Genomic DNA, 17,265 nt, shown 5'->3' on the forward strand with positions numbered 1-17,265 from the left:
TTTATAAAAATCTACTAAATGCCCAACAATTTTCGGTTCAACACCAAAAAAGGAAAATTAGTTTTGGACTGTCTAGAACATAAGGTCTCAAATGAGATGGCCGAATCATTGGTAAAGACAATCTCTTCTGCAGAGGTAAGAGTTGCATTGGTGACTGTTGGGAAGAATGTATGCCCAGGAAATGATGGATTATCACCATAATTCTTTTTAGAATATTGGGATGATATAGCCGATGTTTTCACATCCTCTTTACAAGAAGTTTTTAAGTTGGGAAGGATGCCTCTAAATGGAATGAAGGAATGGTTTATTTGATTCCAAAGTTAGAAGATGTGGTGGATGATATTAAGAAATGGAGGCCTATAATTTTATTAAATATTGTATATAAAGTTTATGTTAAATTATTAGTGACACGTTTGCAGCCTTTTCTTCCACAAATTGTGCATAAAACTCAGACGGGCTTTATACAAGAGAGTATATTTGATAATATTTTCATGTTTTGGGAGATGATAGCAATAACACAAGAAACAAAACAAGGATTGACAATATTGCTTTTGGATTTTTGAAAGCATATGACCGAGTCTATTGGAATTTCTTATACAAAGTTATGGGTCGTCAAGGTCTTCCAAGTGACTATGTTAAGGCTATTTTTGCATTATATAATTCAACATCTAGTCGAGTTCTTGTTCTGTGTGATATTTGTGGGTGCCAAGTGGGAATTAATCTTCCTCAAGAAGCTCATATACAACCATTACTGCTTTCTTTGGGGAAGAAGTTGATCTTTTGGAGTTCTAAGAATTTGTCACTTGCGGGGAGGCTAGCTATTTCTAATCAAGTATTACTCTCCTCAATGTGGTATATTCTATCCTCTTGGTTATTCTCCAAATATTTTTTGTCAAAGTTATAGAGATTGATTAGGAATTTTTTATGGGGATCTACTGATTGTAAGAATGTTAGACCAAAGGTAGCTTGGAAAACTATTATAGCGTCGACTTCTCAAGGGGGTTTAGGTTTGGTAGATCCTCTAATGCAATGTAAGGTATTATTGGCAAATTTATAGTACAAGGATTACTGCCAAGAAATGAGCCTTGGTAGATGCTTCTTCAGTTCAGAATGAAAGAGGTCTTCCCGAAAACTAGAGGTGAATGGGCAAGGTCTCTTTGATGGTGGTTTATTCCTATAACTTCCATTCGCATAAGATAGTGTTTCAAAATGATAGATTCTTCGTTGCGATAAAGCGAGCCTGGTGGTCCATAAAGGATAATTTACAACAAGTCCGACCCAATTCGATGGATGAAAGGTTACATCAGCCCTTGGTTTGGAATCCTTTATTTTTAGATGTTGGGGAGGAGAGTAAGATTAAATTGGGCTCAAGTGGATTCATCTTTTGCCTCATCACTTAGTAATTGGCAACAATTTGTTCACAACCCTACTCATATTATTCAACAAGATTATAAAGGAATAAGAGGAGGAAAGGTGATAGTTCATGAGTTAAGGAAGTTTGTAGTTACCCTTGCAGGATAATATACTTTCTAATTGCCATAAGTGGGTGGGATTATTTTCAAATTTTCAGGTTTTACTTGGAGTCTGTGGCCTTAGAGATTATGGTACTTTCTCAAGTTATGATGTTCTACAGGATGGACGATTAGGGATGATTCCCCGGGAAGATGAATGTTTTAGCTAAGGCTATATTAAAATCTATTAGAATTCTAGCTAAGGTAGATAAGGTTTGGGTCCTTGACCCTAATCCTAATTATGTTCATCCATGGTGGGATCTATGGGTAGTGGGAAAAAAACCATTATGTGAATTGGAATGGGACCCAAGAGAATGGACGTGGCTACCTACATCATATTCTAGGGAGGATATTAAGCTAATTCCGTTTTTTCAATATTCCATTCGATTGGGAAGGGAGATGATAAGACGCAGGGTACCCCATTGGCCAACAACAACTACAACATGGTTGAGTTATAATGTTGATCCTACTCACATGACAACATTTTGGAAATGGTTATGGGCTATGCAAATTCCAAAGAAGATTATTCTATTTAGATGGTTGATTGTTCATTGTGCGGTTCTTGTTAGGTTTTGGATGTATTGTAAAGAAGTGGATAAAATGTGTGATTTTTGTGGGTTAGAAGTGGAATCGTTTCGTCACCTATTATGGTCATGTATGGCTACCCAATTGGTTTGGAAAAGGTTTTTACGTCTCTTGCATGAGGTTTATGGCTCTAGAGTATATAAATGGGGGGCAATGATGTGGGTTGATATTAAGTGTGAGGTATAAGATTATGAAAAAGAAAATGTTAACTTTGCATTATATACAAGAAGTCAATATGTTGAGGAAGTGTTGCCATGTATGCATATTAATTCAATCCAGAATGGAGTGGTTTGGGAGACGATTAGTTCAATAACCATATGGGTTTTGTGGACCAGTAGATGTCGAAGGATATTTCAGCAAATTCAATGGAATGTTGTGGATGTAGTCAAGGAGATTTGGGTGACCTTGGTGCATACACTAAAAGGAGAATATGATGCTACTAAAGGGAAGAGATGGGAAAGCAAGAGGTTTTTAAGAAGAGATGGGAAAGCATGAAGGTATTCTGCATGGTTAATGGTGGTAGACGTTGCAGGTATCATCCACCACTCTGGGTATTTCCTCCACCGACATGAAGCATGTGCCCATGTATAACTATTATTACTAATGCTTTGGGACATACATATGTCTATAGCAATCCAAGAGTAGTTGAAAGGAACCATGGCTTTCGACAAAGAAGTGACCTTTCATATCAAGTGCATCTACATAAACACGCATGGCAGGCCGTGCGAGCATTGGGAATTGGATTTTGGTTAACTGATGGAGAAGCTAGCTAGAGTGCAGTACTTGTCTGAAAAGGATCCCAAAAATTGTGCATTGCTATATTACCTTGCTTTACAACACAAGAATGTTTTAATGAGTCTTTTTAAGCTGAGATGAGATGAGAAGGATAAAGATTTGTATGTGTTTCTAACTCGAGATTTTCAAGAGTAGAAAAAACAGGTTGTTGCATTAAAATGCATAATATGTTCTAATGGAAAACACCATCGTGATCTTGCTATAGCATTCTTCCTTCTTGATGGTGATTTAAGATCAGATCAATTGACATGGTAGAATTCATGCATTTAACATCTAATACAAGATTACTTTTGTTGGATAATAAGGGCAAGATTGAAGCTGAATCAAAGATGATAGTTCTCCTACACATCTTAAGCAGTATTTGTTCTTGGGAGTAGTGCAAGTCGAGTGCATTGGACCTTTTGACAAAAGTAATTAAATCTAGAACAACATCTCTTTCGGTGGTGAACATTAAGATTGATGCTAACACTTACCTTTGGTCCTTTCTCGGAAGATCTATACTTGTTGAGATGGAAAATATTATAGACTATTTGTATATTGGCCTTGACCACTTTAATTTTAATACCAATAGAGGATATTTAAAAAAGAAAAAGAAAAAAGGCATTACATGCATTGTTGCAACCTCCCATGATCCCAATGACATGTCTCGTAACACTTTTGGTCATAGCATTCTCTAACCACATAAAAGATGTGCATTGACATGAGATGTTGAAAGAAGTTTGCAAAAAAGTGAGTCACAATGCTTATATGCAAGAACATTAACTAATTATGTTGTGAATCCAGGACTTCTAAGGTCTTCTTAGGGAGTTATAATTGTCAAGAAATGGAAGATATAGTGAGTGGCACATAGCATAGAAATGATGACTACCTTCATACATATGGATATTCCCCTTTGTCATGAGTTGTGAGGGGCCAACATGCAAGTATGGGAAAGACTCATGATATTGACAAGTCTATGAATATCAGTTTTTTGTGGCATTAGTGATTAAAAATCTTGGAATGCAATGTGACATTCCACATCAACATCTACTTGATATTCACAAATATTTACAGTTAAAGAGGGGTGGGGTTAAACATGGAACTAATGATTAAGCCAATAACATCTAATAAAGGAAATAAATAGATTAAAGGCACTTTCCTCCCAACCATCCCTGAGGAAAGGAATTTATGAGATAGATGGATCTTAAACACCATCAAATATTGCTTAAGACCATACCTTGAATGCAAATCCACAATGCATTATTGTTTGCAAGAGGTTGAGACATCTCTCTCTCTCTCTCTCTCTCTCTCTCTCTCTCTCTCTCTCTAATGAGGTTAGCCACTCATTTAATACTTGATCCCTAGGTCCTCAAGCCCCCGCATGCACTTGTCATGTGTCAGACTCGTGACCTTATAAGAATTGCCTCATTCCTAAGATACCCTAAAACCATTAAAATTTCTCCCTTGTGTAGTTGGCTATACTTATGCCAACAATTTAAATATGTAAAGTAAAATTACAAGACAGTGGTACAACTTACCTTTAACCTATTCACTATACTTTATGAATTTACAAAAGCGTGGTTCAAATTTTGAATCCTAAGGTCATGATTGTCAAGAAGGTGGATCCTTCATTCTCAATGGTCAACATTTGACAACAACGAGTTGAAACTATTTCCACATCCTTATGTAATGAATCACATTATATGGAGCCTGCCAACTCAAATGTAAAACAATGGTATAAAGAAGCAAACATACGTGTCATGCACATTATATCTTACTCCATGTGCTTGACATAATGTCATGAGCTCAAGACGTGTCATACTCTCTTGTCCGTCCTTGGTCATTAGACTTTCAGCATCTCCATTTTTTCATTGTCAACCATGGGTATTGTTGAAAAGAACACTCTCCTTGAGAGATTTCAAGTTTGAGAAATGTCCTTGTATTGAATATTAAGCATCATAGTCTCATGGTGAAGAAGTATGATTTGGGTTTTGAATGAAGTTCCATATTATATGTAAGTGTACTTTTTCAAACTATATAATATATTGCACACTCAAGCTGATAGTTTGGCAAGACTGAGAGACCAAGAACCTTTTATTTTTAACCCTAAAAGATTCGACAAACGTATATAAAATTATAAGATCAAGATTGGATGACATCGCTAGCATGATCCTAAAACATTTTTGATAATTTCCATCTAGCCAAGAGATGAAGAGGGGTTTAATATTATATCAAATAAAATACACACTCTCTTGGTTAACAACAGTCAATGATTTCTTGCACCCCCAATCGCAAGATACCAATAGTTGAGTGTGAGATGGAGGGGGAAATGCAAAAGTATACATTTCCCAAAGTTCCATTTGTGAATCATTAAGAATATATGCTAGTAACTTAAGTATCAATGGTTGCTTCTGTCGTTGTCGAAAGAAAATGTAACACTAATCTACTGATCATCGATAATGTAGAATTAACCCGGCACTTTCAAAATCTAGTGGAAATGCAAATTTTCATGATATCAAGACGACAAAAACCCAATATTACAAACACCAATAATTCACGACTTTGATGAGAAAAAGCCCTGGGTACTCATCGTGATACCATAAGTACCTAGCCTTACAATAATTGTTTTGTGTCGAACATTGCAAAGCTTAGAATATTACTTAATAGCCGTTGTCAAGAAAACATGGAAAGTCCCAAGTCTAAAATAAAGGAAATTTAATTTGCAACTTGGTGGTTTCCATCAACAACAATAAGAGGACCAAAGCTCATATCAGACTGTATGGAAGGAAATTGGATCACTTTTGGAGCACATAATAATGGAGGACAAACTTTCCATGGCTTACAATGTCACATTGTCGAATCAAGTAATGGCGAGTCCTCTAATAAAAAAAGATTTTCTTACCAAGGATGTGTTGCCTAGGCACAATAAGCTCAAGGGAGATCTAAAAATATATATAAGAGGCTTCCTATCGTATAGATCTAATCCGAAGGACCCAACGACAATTTCCCGAATAAGTAATCAAGCAAACAGATTTGCTAAATCATGTTGGATTGGAGGATCGGTTTGGTGCACACGAGAAGTCCGGCAACACATTCCACAACGAAGCTCAATCATATTTTTGAGGTGGATTGGACAAAAGGGAAATATGTACTAGTGTATGAAGAAGACACACATAAACCTAGCAAAGCAAAGGTGTTATGTGGAGGAGGAGAGGGAAATGTAATGAAGAAAGGAAGGAGATAGATGGATGTAATGAATCAATCACTCACCAAAGGACAAAAAAACTGTATGGATGGGATGGGATGGGATGATTGGATGCACTATCCCATGCCATGCCATCAGGCCCGTCATCATCACATCCATCATATGCCATGCCATGCCATGCCATTCCATGTGCCATGGGGTTGCGTTATGCCATGCCCATCAGGTCCATCATCATGCCATGCATGGGTTGCATTATGCCATGCCATTAGGCCCCATCATCATCACATCCATCATATACCATGCCATACCTTGTGCCATGCATGGGGATGCATTATGCCATGCCATTAGGCCCCATCATCATCACATCCATCATATACCATGCCATACCAGGTGCCATGGGATGCACAGTGCCATGCCACGTGGCATGGGATGGAATTAGTACGTAATATTCGTGTTCGTTAGCCCAAACATTCGTTTTCATACGGTTGAAACGAATGCGTATGTTATAAAAAACATTATTGTGTTTTTTTTAAAAAAACACCTTTTACCTTAAATTACCTTTAACTTCATTGCCCTAAAAAAAATTTATAAAAAATAATGAGTGCAAAAGTATGGTATTTACTATTTGCCAATACGTAGAGGGTGTTTTTCAATGCTCGAATGATAAAGAAGGTTAGAGAATGCGAATGCACGAATGATACGTATGTTTCATACTACTGATCGATGATATGATGAGGATGGTGATTGTGATGGCGATGGCGATGGCGATGATGCAAAATGGTCTGTCTATCTCTCATTTTCTGATTGTTGGAACTTGGGTTGTACCGTACCTCCTCCCCTTCTCCCTATACCCCCCACTGTCACAGACACAAACAGAAACAGAGAAACAGAGAAACAGAGAGAGAGAGAGAGAGAGAGAGAGAGAGAGAGAGAGAGAGAGAGAAACAGAGAGAGAATGCACCTCCAGTACAGCCCTCTGCTATATACCTGCCAGTACTCTGTAGAGAATCAGAAGTAGTATACATATACAATGTAGTACACACACAGACAAGGCAGGAAAAGGAGAGAGAGAGAGAGAGAGAGAGAGAGAGAGAGAGAGGGCTTGACTGAGTGTGACATGAGTGGAAAAACTGTCTTGAGAATATTCAGGAAAGCAAGAAATAATAGAGAGAGAATGCGGGTGGAAGGCACACATAACGAACCCACGCATTCCTCAAAGTGCTCTCTCTCTCTCTCTCTCTCTCTCTCTCTTTTTCTCTCTATAAACTGTCATAACTCATTATTATGATTTGCTGCCCAGTAATGGTAATGGACCCATGGTAATGTTAATGGTAATGGTGGCTGTAGTGGTAGAAAGGACGAATGTTCTGAGAAAGAAAGAAAGAAAGAAATATTAATGTCTTCTAAGGCCAAAATTGGCCCATGAGAGCGCACACACACACACACATGTCTTTCTGTCTGTAATGTATGTACATAAATTGTATGTATGTATAATGTAGATATGTATGTAAAATTGTAATTGTATGTATGTACAATGTACATATGTATATGTATGTAAAATTGTAATTGTATGTATGTACAATGTACATATATATATGTATGTAAAATTGTAATTGTATGTATGTATAATGTACATATTTATATGTATGTAAAATTGTAATTGGGGGAGAGGAGAAAGGGAGGTGCATTTCTGTAATTGATCCAAATATGTACAGGAAATCCGAACCAACATTCTCTCTTCCTGAAAATTCAGAACTTTGTTGTTCTCTCTTCTTCCTCTTTTTTCCCTTTCTTTTTTGTTTTCAATGGGAGCTCTGATTTTGAAAGAAAAGAGAGCAGATGAAGGAAAAAGCAAAAAGCAAAAGGCAAATATTGGGGTGGGGGAATAGTCGTTGGTGTTTAAATCTCTCTGTAGCCTCTCTGTTTTGTTGTTGTATATACGACGTATACAGTATGTATATACATATATATACTGCGTATATACATATATGTATGAGCGAAATACTGCGTAATGGTTGGATTTAAGTGTAGTCTATATTCTGAGAGAGAGAGACAGAGAGGGAGAGACACAGACACAGACACAGACACAGAGAATTCAATGCGCTAAGGCCCCCCCCCCCCCCCCTTGTCTTAATGCAGTTAGTTGATGATCCTAATGGGATGGATTGATTATTCAGAGAAGATTTAGTTATTATGTATGCAATAATGTATGTATAGCTCATCTTTTCTTCCTTTTTTTTTTTTCTCTTGGTTTTGGCTCCAATTCTCGAGGCCCAAACTGTGTCCTGCTACTGCTCTGCCACTACTACTACTAATTAGTAATACACACAGACGGATTTGATAGATGCAGATATATATATATGTGTGTGTGTGTGTGTGATATGATAGGATATGCATGATGTGGTAGTATTATGTACTGGGCGGATTCATATTTTCAATGTTGCAGGTTTAATGGCGGTGCTGGTATCTTACCAAATTAGGTTGTCAGAAAAGATTTGGGTAACTTTCTCCCATTTTATTATCTTTCTCGCTACCTTTTATTTGTTCGTTAGCCTCTTCTTCTTCTTCTTCTTCTTCTTCTTCCCTGCAGACATACAACAAGGCCGCCTGAAGGTTCATTCGGAGTATCGATCGATAGTTTTTAAGGGGGGCCCCATTCCATTATTGTTTCTCGTTGCAGGTAACACAGTCATCACTGGTTCTTGTGTGCAAGATCTCTAGTTCGATCGATCCATCCTGTTCAACAATGTCATCAATGGAGAGCTCCTGCATCTATCCTTTCATCGTCATTACTCATTCATTGTCATTCTTTCTCCTCATCCTGGCTTCTCTCCCCTGCGTCTACGCCCAGCTTAACAATTCCGAAGGTAACCCATCCAATCTACCACCATTGTATCTGTTACAATCGGTGGGTGCATCTGCTCCATATAATGTACAGGAATGATCGAGCAAACAAAATCAACACGATTTCTTTTCTTCATTCGGAGGTGATCCACTGATTAACTGCCGTTTTCTGTGCAGTCCTAGTGTTAATGTCTGTGAAGGAGAGCTTGGTGGATCCCCAGAATGCGACTTCCGGGTGGGACAGCGGATTCACTGACCCTTGTAGCTGGCATTACATCACTTGCTCTGCAGAACTCTCCGTTATAGAACTGTAATGATTCCCAATCAGCTCCTCCAACCCTAATTGCATTTCCTCACTCAATCCTCATTCTTCTCCATTAAATCTCCATATTATACAGGGACCTAGTAAGGTTGCAGCTCTCTGGAACCATTTCTCCTCAAATCTCAAACTTGCCTAACTTAAGAATACTGTAAGCGTCTCTGATTAACCTTTTGCCCTAGTTAGTGATGGAACTCCATACTGATTAGCTATTAAATGATATGTCTAATTTGATTACACAGATCATTCGAGGGAAACGACATAACTGGACCCATTCCTGAAGAGATTGGTTTGCTCTCAAACCTTCAGCTCCTTGATCTGGCCGGGAACAGACTGACTGGGTCCATTCCATCTTCGTTGGGACAATTGAAAACCCTGAGTTCTTTGTGCGTACATCACCATATATACATTGTATATTGCTAATGGAGCAGATAATCACTGCTTGATGTATAGGGTTTAAGGCTGATTCTTCCGGTATTTATTTATTTATTACCTTATTCTACAGGTTGTTGAACAATAACAGTCTCTCTGGACCTATCCCTCCATCACTGGCATCCATTCACACTCTGTCTTCTGTGTAAGCATTTCATTAATACAAATTCAGTCTGACACAAATTTGTTTTTGATTACTTATAATTAATGTGCTTACTGCTCCATTAATGCATATTCATTTCTCTGTGACCTTCCTTTCATTCAAGCAGGGATTTCTCCAACAACAACCTTAGTGGCCAGCTCCCTAACTTCTCGACCACATCTGTGCGGTGAGCAACAGGAAATTAGGACAGGAGGAGAGGGGGGGGGCGATTAAAGCTTATTCATATTATTCAATTAAGAGTATTGGACAAAATGCAGGTTCTAACACTTGTGGCATTGACTGTTATACCAGCTCAGAAGGAAACACGCATCTTTGTGAGGACAAAACGGGCTCAAGCATTCCAGAATGTATCATGAATCATGGACAGCCTTTACTTCTTAATGAATCCTCAGGTTAGCTTGATGCGGTATCATGGATTCTATATGTAATATATGCCAAACGAAGTTTAGTCATCGTTCTGATGTGCTAGATGATCCCACACTTTCGCTCAGGCATTCTTGGATCATAAACCCTAACAGGATTCCATCCTAAACCCTCAAACCATTTAATTATGGAAGGTTTAGCCTTAATTTGATGTCAGGTTAGTAATCTGAAATTTCTATCCATCTTTCAGGGGATACTTTGAAACACAAGCATGCTCGGTCTGCCTGGATAATATGTGGTGTGGTGCTGGTGCTCACCGTTTTCCTGGTGATGGGATGTACATGGTGTTATAGAAGAATTTATACATACTCCCAGAGAACGTCTAATGGTAATTTTACCAGACTTAATTTGCTTCTTTCCTTGCTTAGCTAGAAGTGGTGACTTTAATTAAGTGTCTTGCTCTTGCTACCCAGGGTTAAAGCATTTGTTTTTCACATTCGCAGGCCAGCAAGTGTTAGATACGGAGATGTGTTTGGGACAACTTATGAGGTATTCCTTGCGAGAATTGCAACAAGCTACTAATAACTTCAGTGCAAGCAATCATCTGGGAACAGGGGGTTCCGGAAATGTTTATAAGGGGTTCCTTCCCGATGGGTCTGTTGTAGCTGTGAAGAGATTGAGGAATCGGCAAGCGGCAGCTGAATTCAAAGTAGAGCTAGAGATGATTAGCCTTGCTGCACACCGGAACCTTCTTCGATTGCTGGGATACTGCTCTTCCTCTACTGACATTGTTCTTATTTATCCTTACATGAGAAATGGCAGTGTTGCTACCTGCCTCCAAGGTGAGGCAGATGATTGTTTCATGAGTTTTGTTACTGTGTATGCAACCAACAGCCTTTGAACTATCTATCTAGTGTACAATATAAGCAAGCATATTTACACCCTTGTGAATGTGAGGGGATGAATACCTTTTAGGTTACATCCCATGATTGACATTGTCACGTTTGTGATTGGAAGGAGCATATACTCACTCCATCGGAGAATTGATATAAGGCTATTCGAAACCTTATGCGGTTTTATCAATGGTGTGTTGTTTATTTGTGTGCAGAAAAGAGGCCTTTAGATTGGGCAGCTAGAAAGCGCATTGCACTCGGATCGGCACGAGCATTAGTGTACCTGCATGAGCAATGCGACCCTAAAATCATTCATGGAGATGTCAAAGCGGCCAATATTTTGCTTGATGATCAAGGGGAGGCTGTTGTAGCTGATTTTGGGCTTGCAAAGTTCTTGGATCATAGTGTTTCCCATGTTACCACAGCTGTGAGAGGGACCATTGGTTACATCGCACCAGAGTCACTATCGGGGCAAATCTCTGCTAAAACAGACGTGTTTAGCTATGGGATTTTGCTCTTGGAGCTAATTTTAGGACAAACCGAACATGGTTTTCGACGAATGTCTGGTCAGAATCTCCTTTCATGGGTAAGGCCTCCTACCTCAATGTTTGTGCTGACTTACCATTCCTACATACAAGGGACCTTCATTCACCCTTGTTTATTTATGTTATTGGTAGGTGACTAGGCTATATCAAGAGAAAAGACTGCATGAGCTCGTGGATGAGCAATTGAGGAGAGTGGGGTATGAACCCACGGAACTCGAGGAGATGGTACAAGTAGCTCTCCTATGCACATTGTCTCACTATGTGGAGAGGCCGAAGATGTCTGAGGTTTTGCAAATGCTTGAGGGGGATGGGCTAGGCCAGAGATGGGAGATGTTGCAGAAGGCTGAGGAAGATAGGAGTAAAACTATGTCACTAGAGCAAGATCAACAAGCATTCCTACCATCATCATATGTTGACTTACTATGTGATGCCACTCAACATGCCGTTGAGCTTCAGCTGTCTGGCCCTCGATAAATGTCACTACTAGCTACTAGCTTAAGTTGTAAATCGTGAAGAGTGGAGTTGGGGATGTATGTGTTTTTCTTTCCAACCCTCATATATAGAAATTGTGCATAGTATATATAACGTATGTAGTTTACACATGGGAGTATTTAATAGGTTTTCTTGTACTCAATTTTTTGTTCAAGTTTGAGAAAAGCCTCAAAATCAAATCCTGATCCATATCCCAAGCTGTACCCAGCAATGATGCGGTTTTCTTTCCAATCCTCATACACATTGTGCATAGTAGTATATATATAACGTGGTTTATTTATACATATGGAATTTTCAATGGCTTTTCTATTACTCTAATGATTTTTAAAGTCTTATTCACATACCCAGCTGTACCGCTCACATGAATTTTTTATTTAAACAGAATGTCTATGTTGCTTTTCAAGTTTATGCTCCTCTGTAGCTACACTAGGATGTGTATTCAGTTTTTAAAATTCTCAATCCTTGAAAAGCTTACGCTCATTTGTTAAACCTTGATTTCTTTTCATGCTTTTTGGTTGTGAATTTTACTCTTTCGTGTATTTTCCCCTGCAAGTACTTCACTTTCATTGACTGGTGAATTTGTGATGTCATGATAAGAGCTACTTTTGTATTTGAATATATTGGGTCTTTGAAGTGAACCTAAACACTTTTTTTTTTAAAAACTTTCCTCCATTGACTTGTGTATATACATCATTGATAACGGCGCCACACCCCACACCTTTTGTTATGCATCCAACTTAATCTATGGGTGCGTACCACTTTTACCAAGCTATTTTTGCAAATCATCAATGCATGTCAATCCCAAGTCTCTTACAGCTTTTTTTTTGCTTACTCTTGATTCACTTCAAGTAGAAGATGTAATCTTTCTAGATGGAAAATTTGACAAACATAGACTTTCAAATTATAAAATATCTATTCAAATTAGGGTATTACAATCACCTTGCAACCATTAGAGGGTCCAACTGGGCATATTTGGTGTAAAATCTTCACATTACATAACTCTCATGTGGAAGGCACAGTACAGATTCAAAATCATGTTTGTGATAAAGAGTATGACAGATGTGGAAGAACAGTATTCGGATTACCATATTGAGATACATGCACTAGAAATTCCTACACAGGCCCTGTTCATCAAGAAAAAAGCAATGCTACACCATTTCATTTCTGGCAATGTCACCATCCAGTTCACTGTTATTAGCTAGAAAGTATAGGCGTAAGGTATGAATCACATTTAAGAAAATACGCCCAGCCAGATTTGACGCCATTTGCCAAGAAAACAGCCTTGGATGTACATACAGGAAAATTCTCATCATTCACATCCCCCCTCATGTTTTCTGGGTCACTCTAACCCTTATCTGAGTCAAGCATGTTCTTCTGCCAATCTTAGAGATATCATCAATATAATAGTTTCTGAAGATAGATATCGAGAGCCTTCATAGCCTTCTTTATAAGCAACTTTTGGTGTATTCTATACCTGCAAATACAAACAAGATGATTATATTGAACCTTTCTTACCTTGTCCAAAACAAAAGATTTGCAAGTCAGAAACTTACTCAACAGCTACTCTCCACCGTTTGCTCTGTTTTTCAGAGTTAGAGGCTGCACATGATACAAAAAAATGTTCAGTTGACTTTTGAAGGGCCACTGTATGCTGTATCAGGAGTTCTTGCATATTCCAAGAAATTATATGCCGCTAATGCCAGCACTGAGAACAATTTCATTGAAAGTATCCTATCTATAGAGCTGAGAAAAGAGCTGTATCAGGAGTTCTTGCATATTCCAAGAAATTATATGCTGCTAATGCCAGCACTGAGAACAATTTCATTGAAAGTATCCTATATATAGAGCTGAGAAAAGAGCTGCTACAATGCAAGAATTTTACTCAGCAACTCTGATCATTAAGCATTAAGCATTGTAGTACACTAAACCAGCATAATTTTTACCTACTTGTGAGGAATCTTAGAAATGTTACCTAGCAACTTCAGATCTGTTTCCATAGTTGTGGAGTATGTATTGAGCATCATTGTACACTCTCTGACCAGCCCTTTCACAGCAATGCTTTCAGCACTTGGTAGAAATGGAAGGTCGCCCTCTGACCAAAATGGCATGTTTCTAGCTACAGCTAATAGGTAGCCATCCAGAAATTTATCTCCAGTTTTCACACCATTACCTGAAAAACCATTTAACTGTTATAGCTCTGTAGAGAGGGAGAGAGAGCTACATTCTTTCATACTCACATCCACATGGAGTGAAGGAATTATACCATTATAATAATATTCATCTGGTAACCCAGATATGTGAAAGACAGAAAGGAAGGAATCCTTGTGTATTCTCACGTCTCCTGAGAAATTCAGTTTCTCCCAGGAATTCTGTTCCAGATAAAAAAAAAAGTATTTCATTGCTCCAGAGGATAAGCACAGGTTGATACCAGCATCCATGTATTCAGACCATCGTTTAGCAATAAAGAAAAACAAAAGAATCCAGAGGTTCATCAGTTTGGAGTGATAAACAATCTCTAGTTCTGTCCACTTACAGAACTTTAGAGCAACCTATGCAACTGGTTGCCGAATTAAAAGAGAACCACCAAAAAAACATGCAAACACATTATCTAACAGTACATCTATAACACCTACCTCTGGAGACGAGAAACCAAAAGTCTGAACATACTTCTGATTGGGTGCCTTTCCCATGTAATTTAACGTCAGCTGCAGAAAAACAGATGTAAGATTCAAAATAAGTCACTTTATCATTTGGAAAAGTTATTGACCATGCATTGCATTACATTCATTTTGCTAACTGGGACTTGAATCATACCTCTGTTCCAGCCTTTATACTTTGATTGCGGTTTAGAAGTACCTCAAGCATTCTATCTTTCCTCCGCCATCGATATGAACAAGTTGGTTGTAGTGAGTGATTCATCATATCTATGACAAAATAATTCACAGTGAGCAACTATATTTTAAGATATCAACCCAATAGATTTCTAGGAATATTTTCTGTTATCAGTATTCTCAGAATGTAGCCTGCAGGGAACAAGATTCTTGAGGAAGTTTTCAGATATTTGGAAGTTTATGGGCCAAGGAATGGCAAGGATAGATTTTCTCATGTTTTACTTAAGATGCCTACTTGATATTTGAGTTCAAGAAAATCCTAACTAGAACAATACAGAAAAATTATAAAGCTGCATCGACAGCATCACGTGTACTCCACAGAGTATAGAATAGTTGTATTATCAGAATAACTCACATCCAGGACTTCTGCATAACAGTGATAAGTTTTGCATCCATGTATAGTCACTAACAATGTAACCATTTTTATGCTAGTCACTCTGATATTCAATTGTTTCATCACATGCAGCCACACGATATCTTTGTGCATTGCCACAATCTTCATAACCATTCTTGCTTCTTTTTACACGTTTATAAAACTAAATGTAACAGTGGACATATGTGAAAAAATTCTCATGGGAACTAAGGATGAGAGAGATTCCTGCTGCAACTGCCAGTTAAAAGATATCATTATGTCCAGAAGCTGGGACAGTGGACACGTGACAATTTTAATGGGGTCTGTTGTTTCAATCTTCAATAGGTTCCATGCCTATCATGTAATAAGTTCTTTCCATAGATAGGTCTTCACAAACAATGCAATGTCACATCAGAATATGGGATTCAAATCACGTGCAAGTTGGTTTTATGGCCATCAAATTGAGACATGAAACATGCAGTTTCATGAATTTTTATAATTTAGTGTGCCTCCTTGCCTTGATAATTTTGTCATTCACTGAACCCAAGATTGTAAGATCCTTGAAAAGAAATTTCAAGGTATACGAAGTCCAGAATATACATCTCTTTAATTTGGCGAGTAAACTTATTTTAGATTAATTTGCCTACTTTTTGTAACCCAATTTCTTTGCTTCTCAAGAGTTTCTCCTGCTAGTGTTGAAGTTCAAGCAAGATGGATGTGGCTTTACTCTAAATCCCATAGGTAATTTTGGTCTTTCCAAGATGTTATAACATTTCATTTCTCTCTCCAAATTTGCATCATGTTTCAGAAGTCCAAATTTTGGAAATTCTAAATCTTGTTTTTTCAGTAATCCCTCAATCTGATCATATTTCAGAAAACTCTCTGAAATCTAGAAATTTAGAACCTTAATCTTTGTAAGTTTGTAATTCTGAAGTATCTAACCAAGATGTCCTCAACTGCAATGTAAGTTACTTAATATAATGGTCTTTCATCAAGCCATTTCACTAGTCACCTTGAGATAGAACACCCCAGTTTGGGTGTAATGTTTCGTGAGAACAATGCCTGAAACTAAAAAGATATGTAAAAAGACATCCCTAGACTTACACTGCCATATCTTCATTAGAAGTATAGATTGGATTGTAGCCTTGGTTCTGTAACTTTCATTCATTTTACAGTACATCTGGCTATTGCATTATGTTGCCGCCAGCCTTGCATTTATGAATATTACAAAGGCCCGTTTCAGCATTTCAAATTTCTGCAGCAACATATACATGCTAAATGGGCTGTACCATAGTGAATTCTTTCTCTTGCATCTTGAAAGCCAATAACTTTCTTGGTATCTAGCTTAAATATCACAGTAAGTTGAGCTGCAGGTTGGGAATTCAACTCCCATGATTGCCCCAGATTCTGTTGGTGATAGCCAATGTTAGACCCCCTTCACATATATATAATGTCTTTTAAGACACCAAAATGGGCCACAAGACCAAACACTAGATTACACCTTAAAATGTTGTCTCTTTTTAAGACAACAAACAAAAATAAATAATATGAAGTAAATAAATAGGTCAAGTAAAGAATCTTGTTATCTATACATGTAAGATTCTCATGTCAGCTAGATTGTAATTTCTGTCTTCAAAAGATCTGCAGCATGGGTCGATCTAGAATGGAGAGATCTCCGATCAGAAAAACCTAACAAATGAGCTTTATTAACTCTTAAGTATTATGATGTTAGAAGGGAATGTACCAATATAGGGGATATACATATTCGCCACCTGGGATCTTGCCCCAACTGTCATTTCTGTGGTGATCTGTCGAGTTTGTGCAATAGCTACTGCCCACTTGAAATGTTCAACTGTAGGAGCAAGCCGTCTCAATTTCAAGGGCGAATCTGCTCTC

General features: G+C 38.0%; 2 protein-coding genes across 2 annotated transcripts in view; one reads left to right on the forward strand and one right to left on the reverse strand.

Annotated features, from left to right (window-relative positions):
* Positions 1–8,781: 8,781 nt before the first annotated feature.
* LOC147853394 (protein CLAVATA3 INSENSITIVE RECEPTOR KINASE 5-like) lies at positions 8,782–12,424 on the forward strand. The gene is made up of 11 exons (XM_087333120.1): positions 8,782–8,942; positions 9,097–9,229; positions 9,318–9,389; positions 9,481–9,624; positions 9,744–9,815; positions 9,940–9,999; positions 10,125–10,225; positions 10,447–10,584; positions 10,700–11,038; positions 11,305–11,675; positions 11,767–12,424. Exons 1-11 carry the CDS (start codon positions 8,822–8,824, stop codon positions 12,106–12,108), a joined length of 1,893 nt encoding a protein of 630 aa, XP_087189246.1. The 5' UTR covers positions 8,782–8,821; the 3' UTR covers positions 12,109–12,424.
* Positions 12,425–13,020: 596 nt separating this feature from the next.
* Positions 13,021–17,265, reverse strand: part of PTAC14 (plastid transcriptionally active 14) — a 99,424-nt gene continuing 95,179 nt past the window's right edge. The window contains exons 8-14 of the mRNA XM_087333324.1: positions 17,114–17,264; positions 14,941–15,050; positions 14,760–14,831; positions 14,390–14,495; positions 14,099–14,296; positions 13,680–13,725; positions 13,021–13,600 (exon numbers count right to left, since the gene is read on the reverse strand). Coding sequence (XP_087189450.1) covers positions 13,522–13,600; positions 13,680–13,725; positions 14,099–14,296; positions 14,390–14,495; positions 14,760–14,831; positions 14,941–15,050; positions 17,114–17,264 — 762 coding nt within the window. The 3' untranslated portion in view covers positions 13,021–13,521. The remainder of the gene's footprint in view (positions 13,601–13,679; positions 13,726–14,098; positions 14,297–14,389; positions 14,496–14,759; positions 14,832–14,940; positions 15,051–17,113; position 17,265) is intronic.

Source organism: Azolla caroliniana, unplaced genomic scaffold (genome assembly GCF_043228905.1).
Source record: "Azolla caroliniana isolate FFs.n. ecotype wild unplaced genomic scaffold, voAzoCaro1.0.p SCAF_17, whole genome shotgun sequence".
Classification (NCBI taxonomy): domain Eukaryota; kingdom Viridiplantae; phylum Streptophyta; class Polypodiopsida; order Salviniales; family Salviniaceae; genus Azolla; species Azolla caroliniana.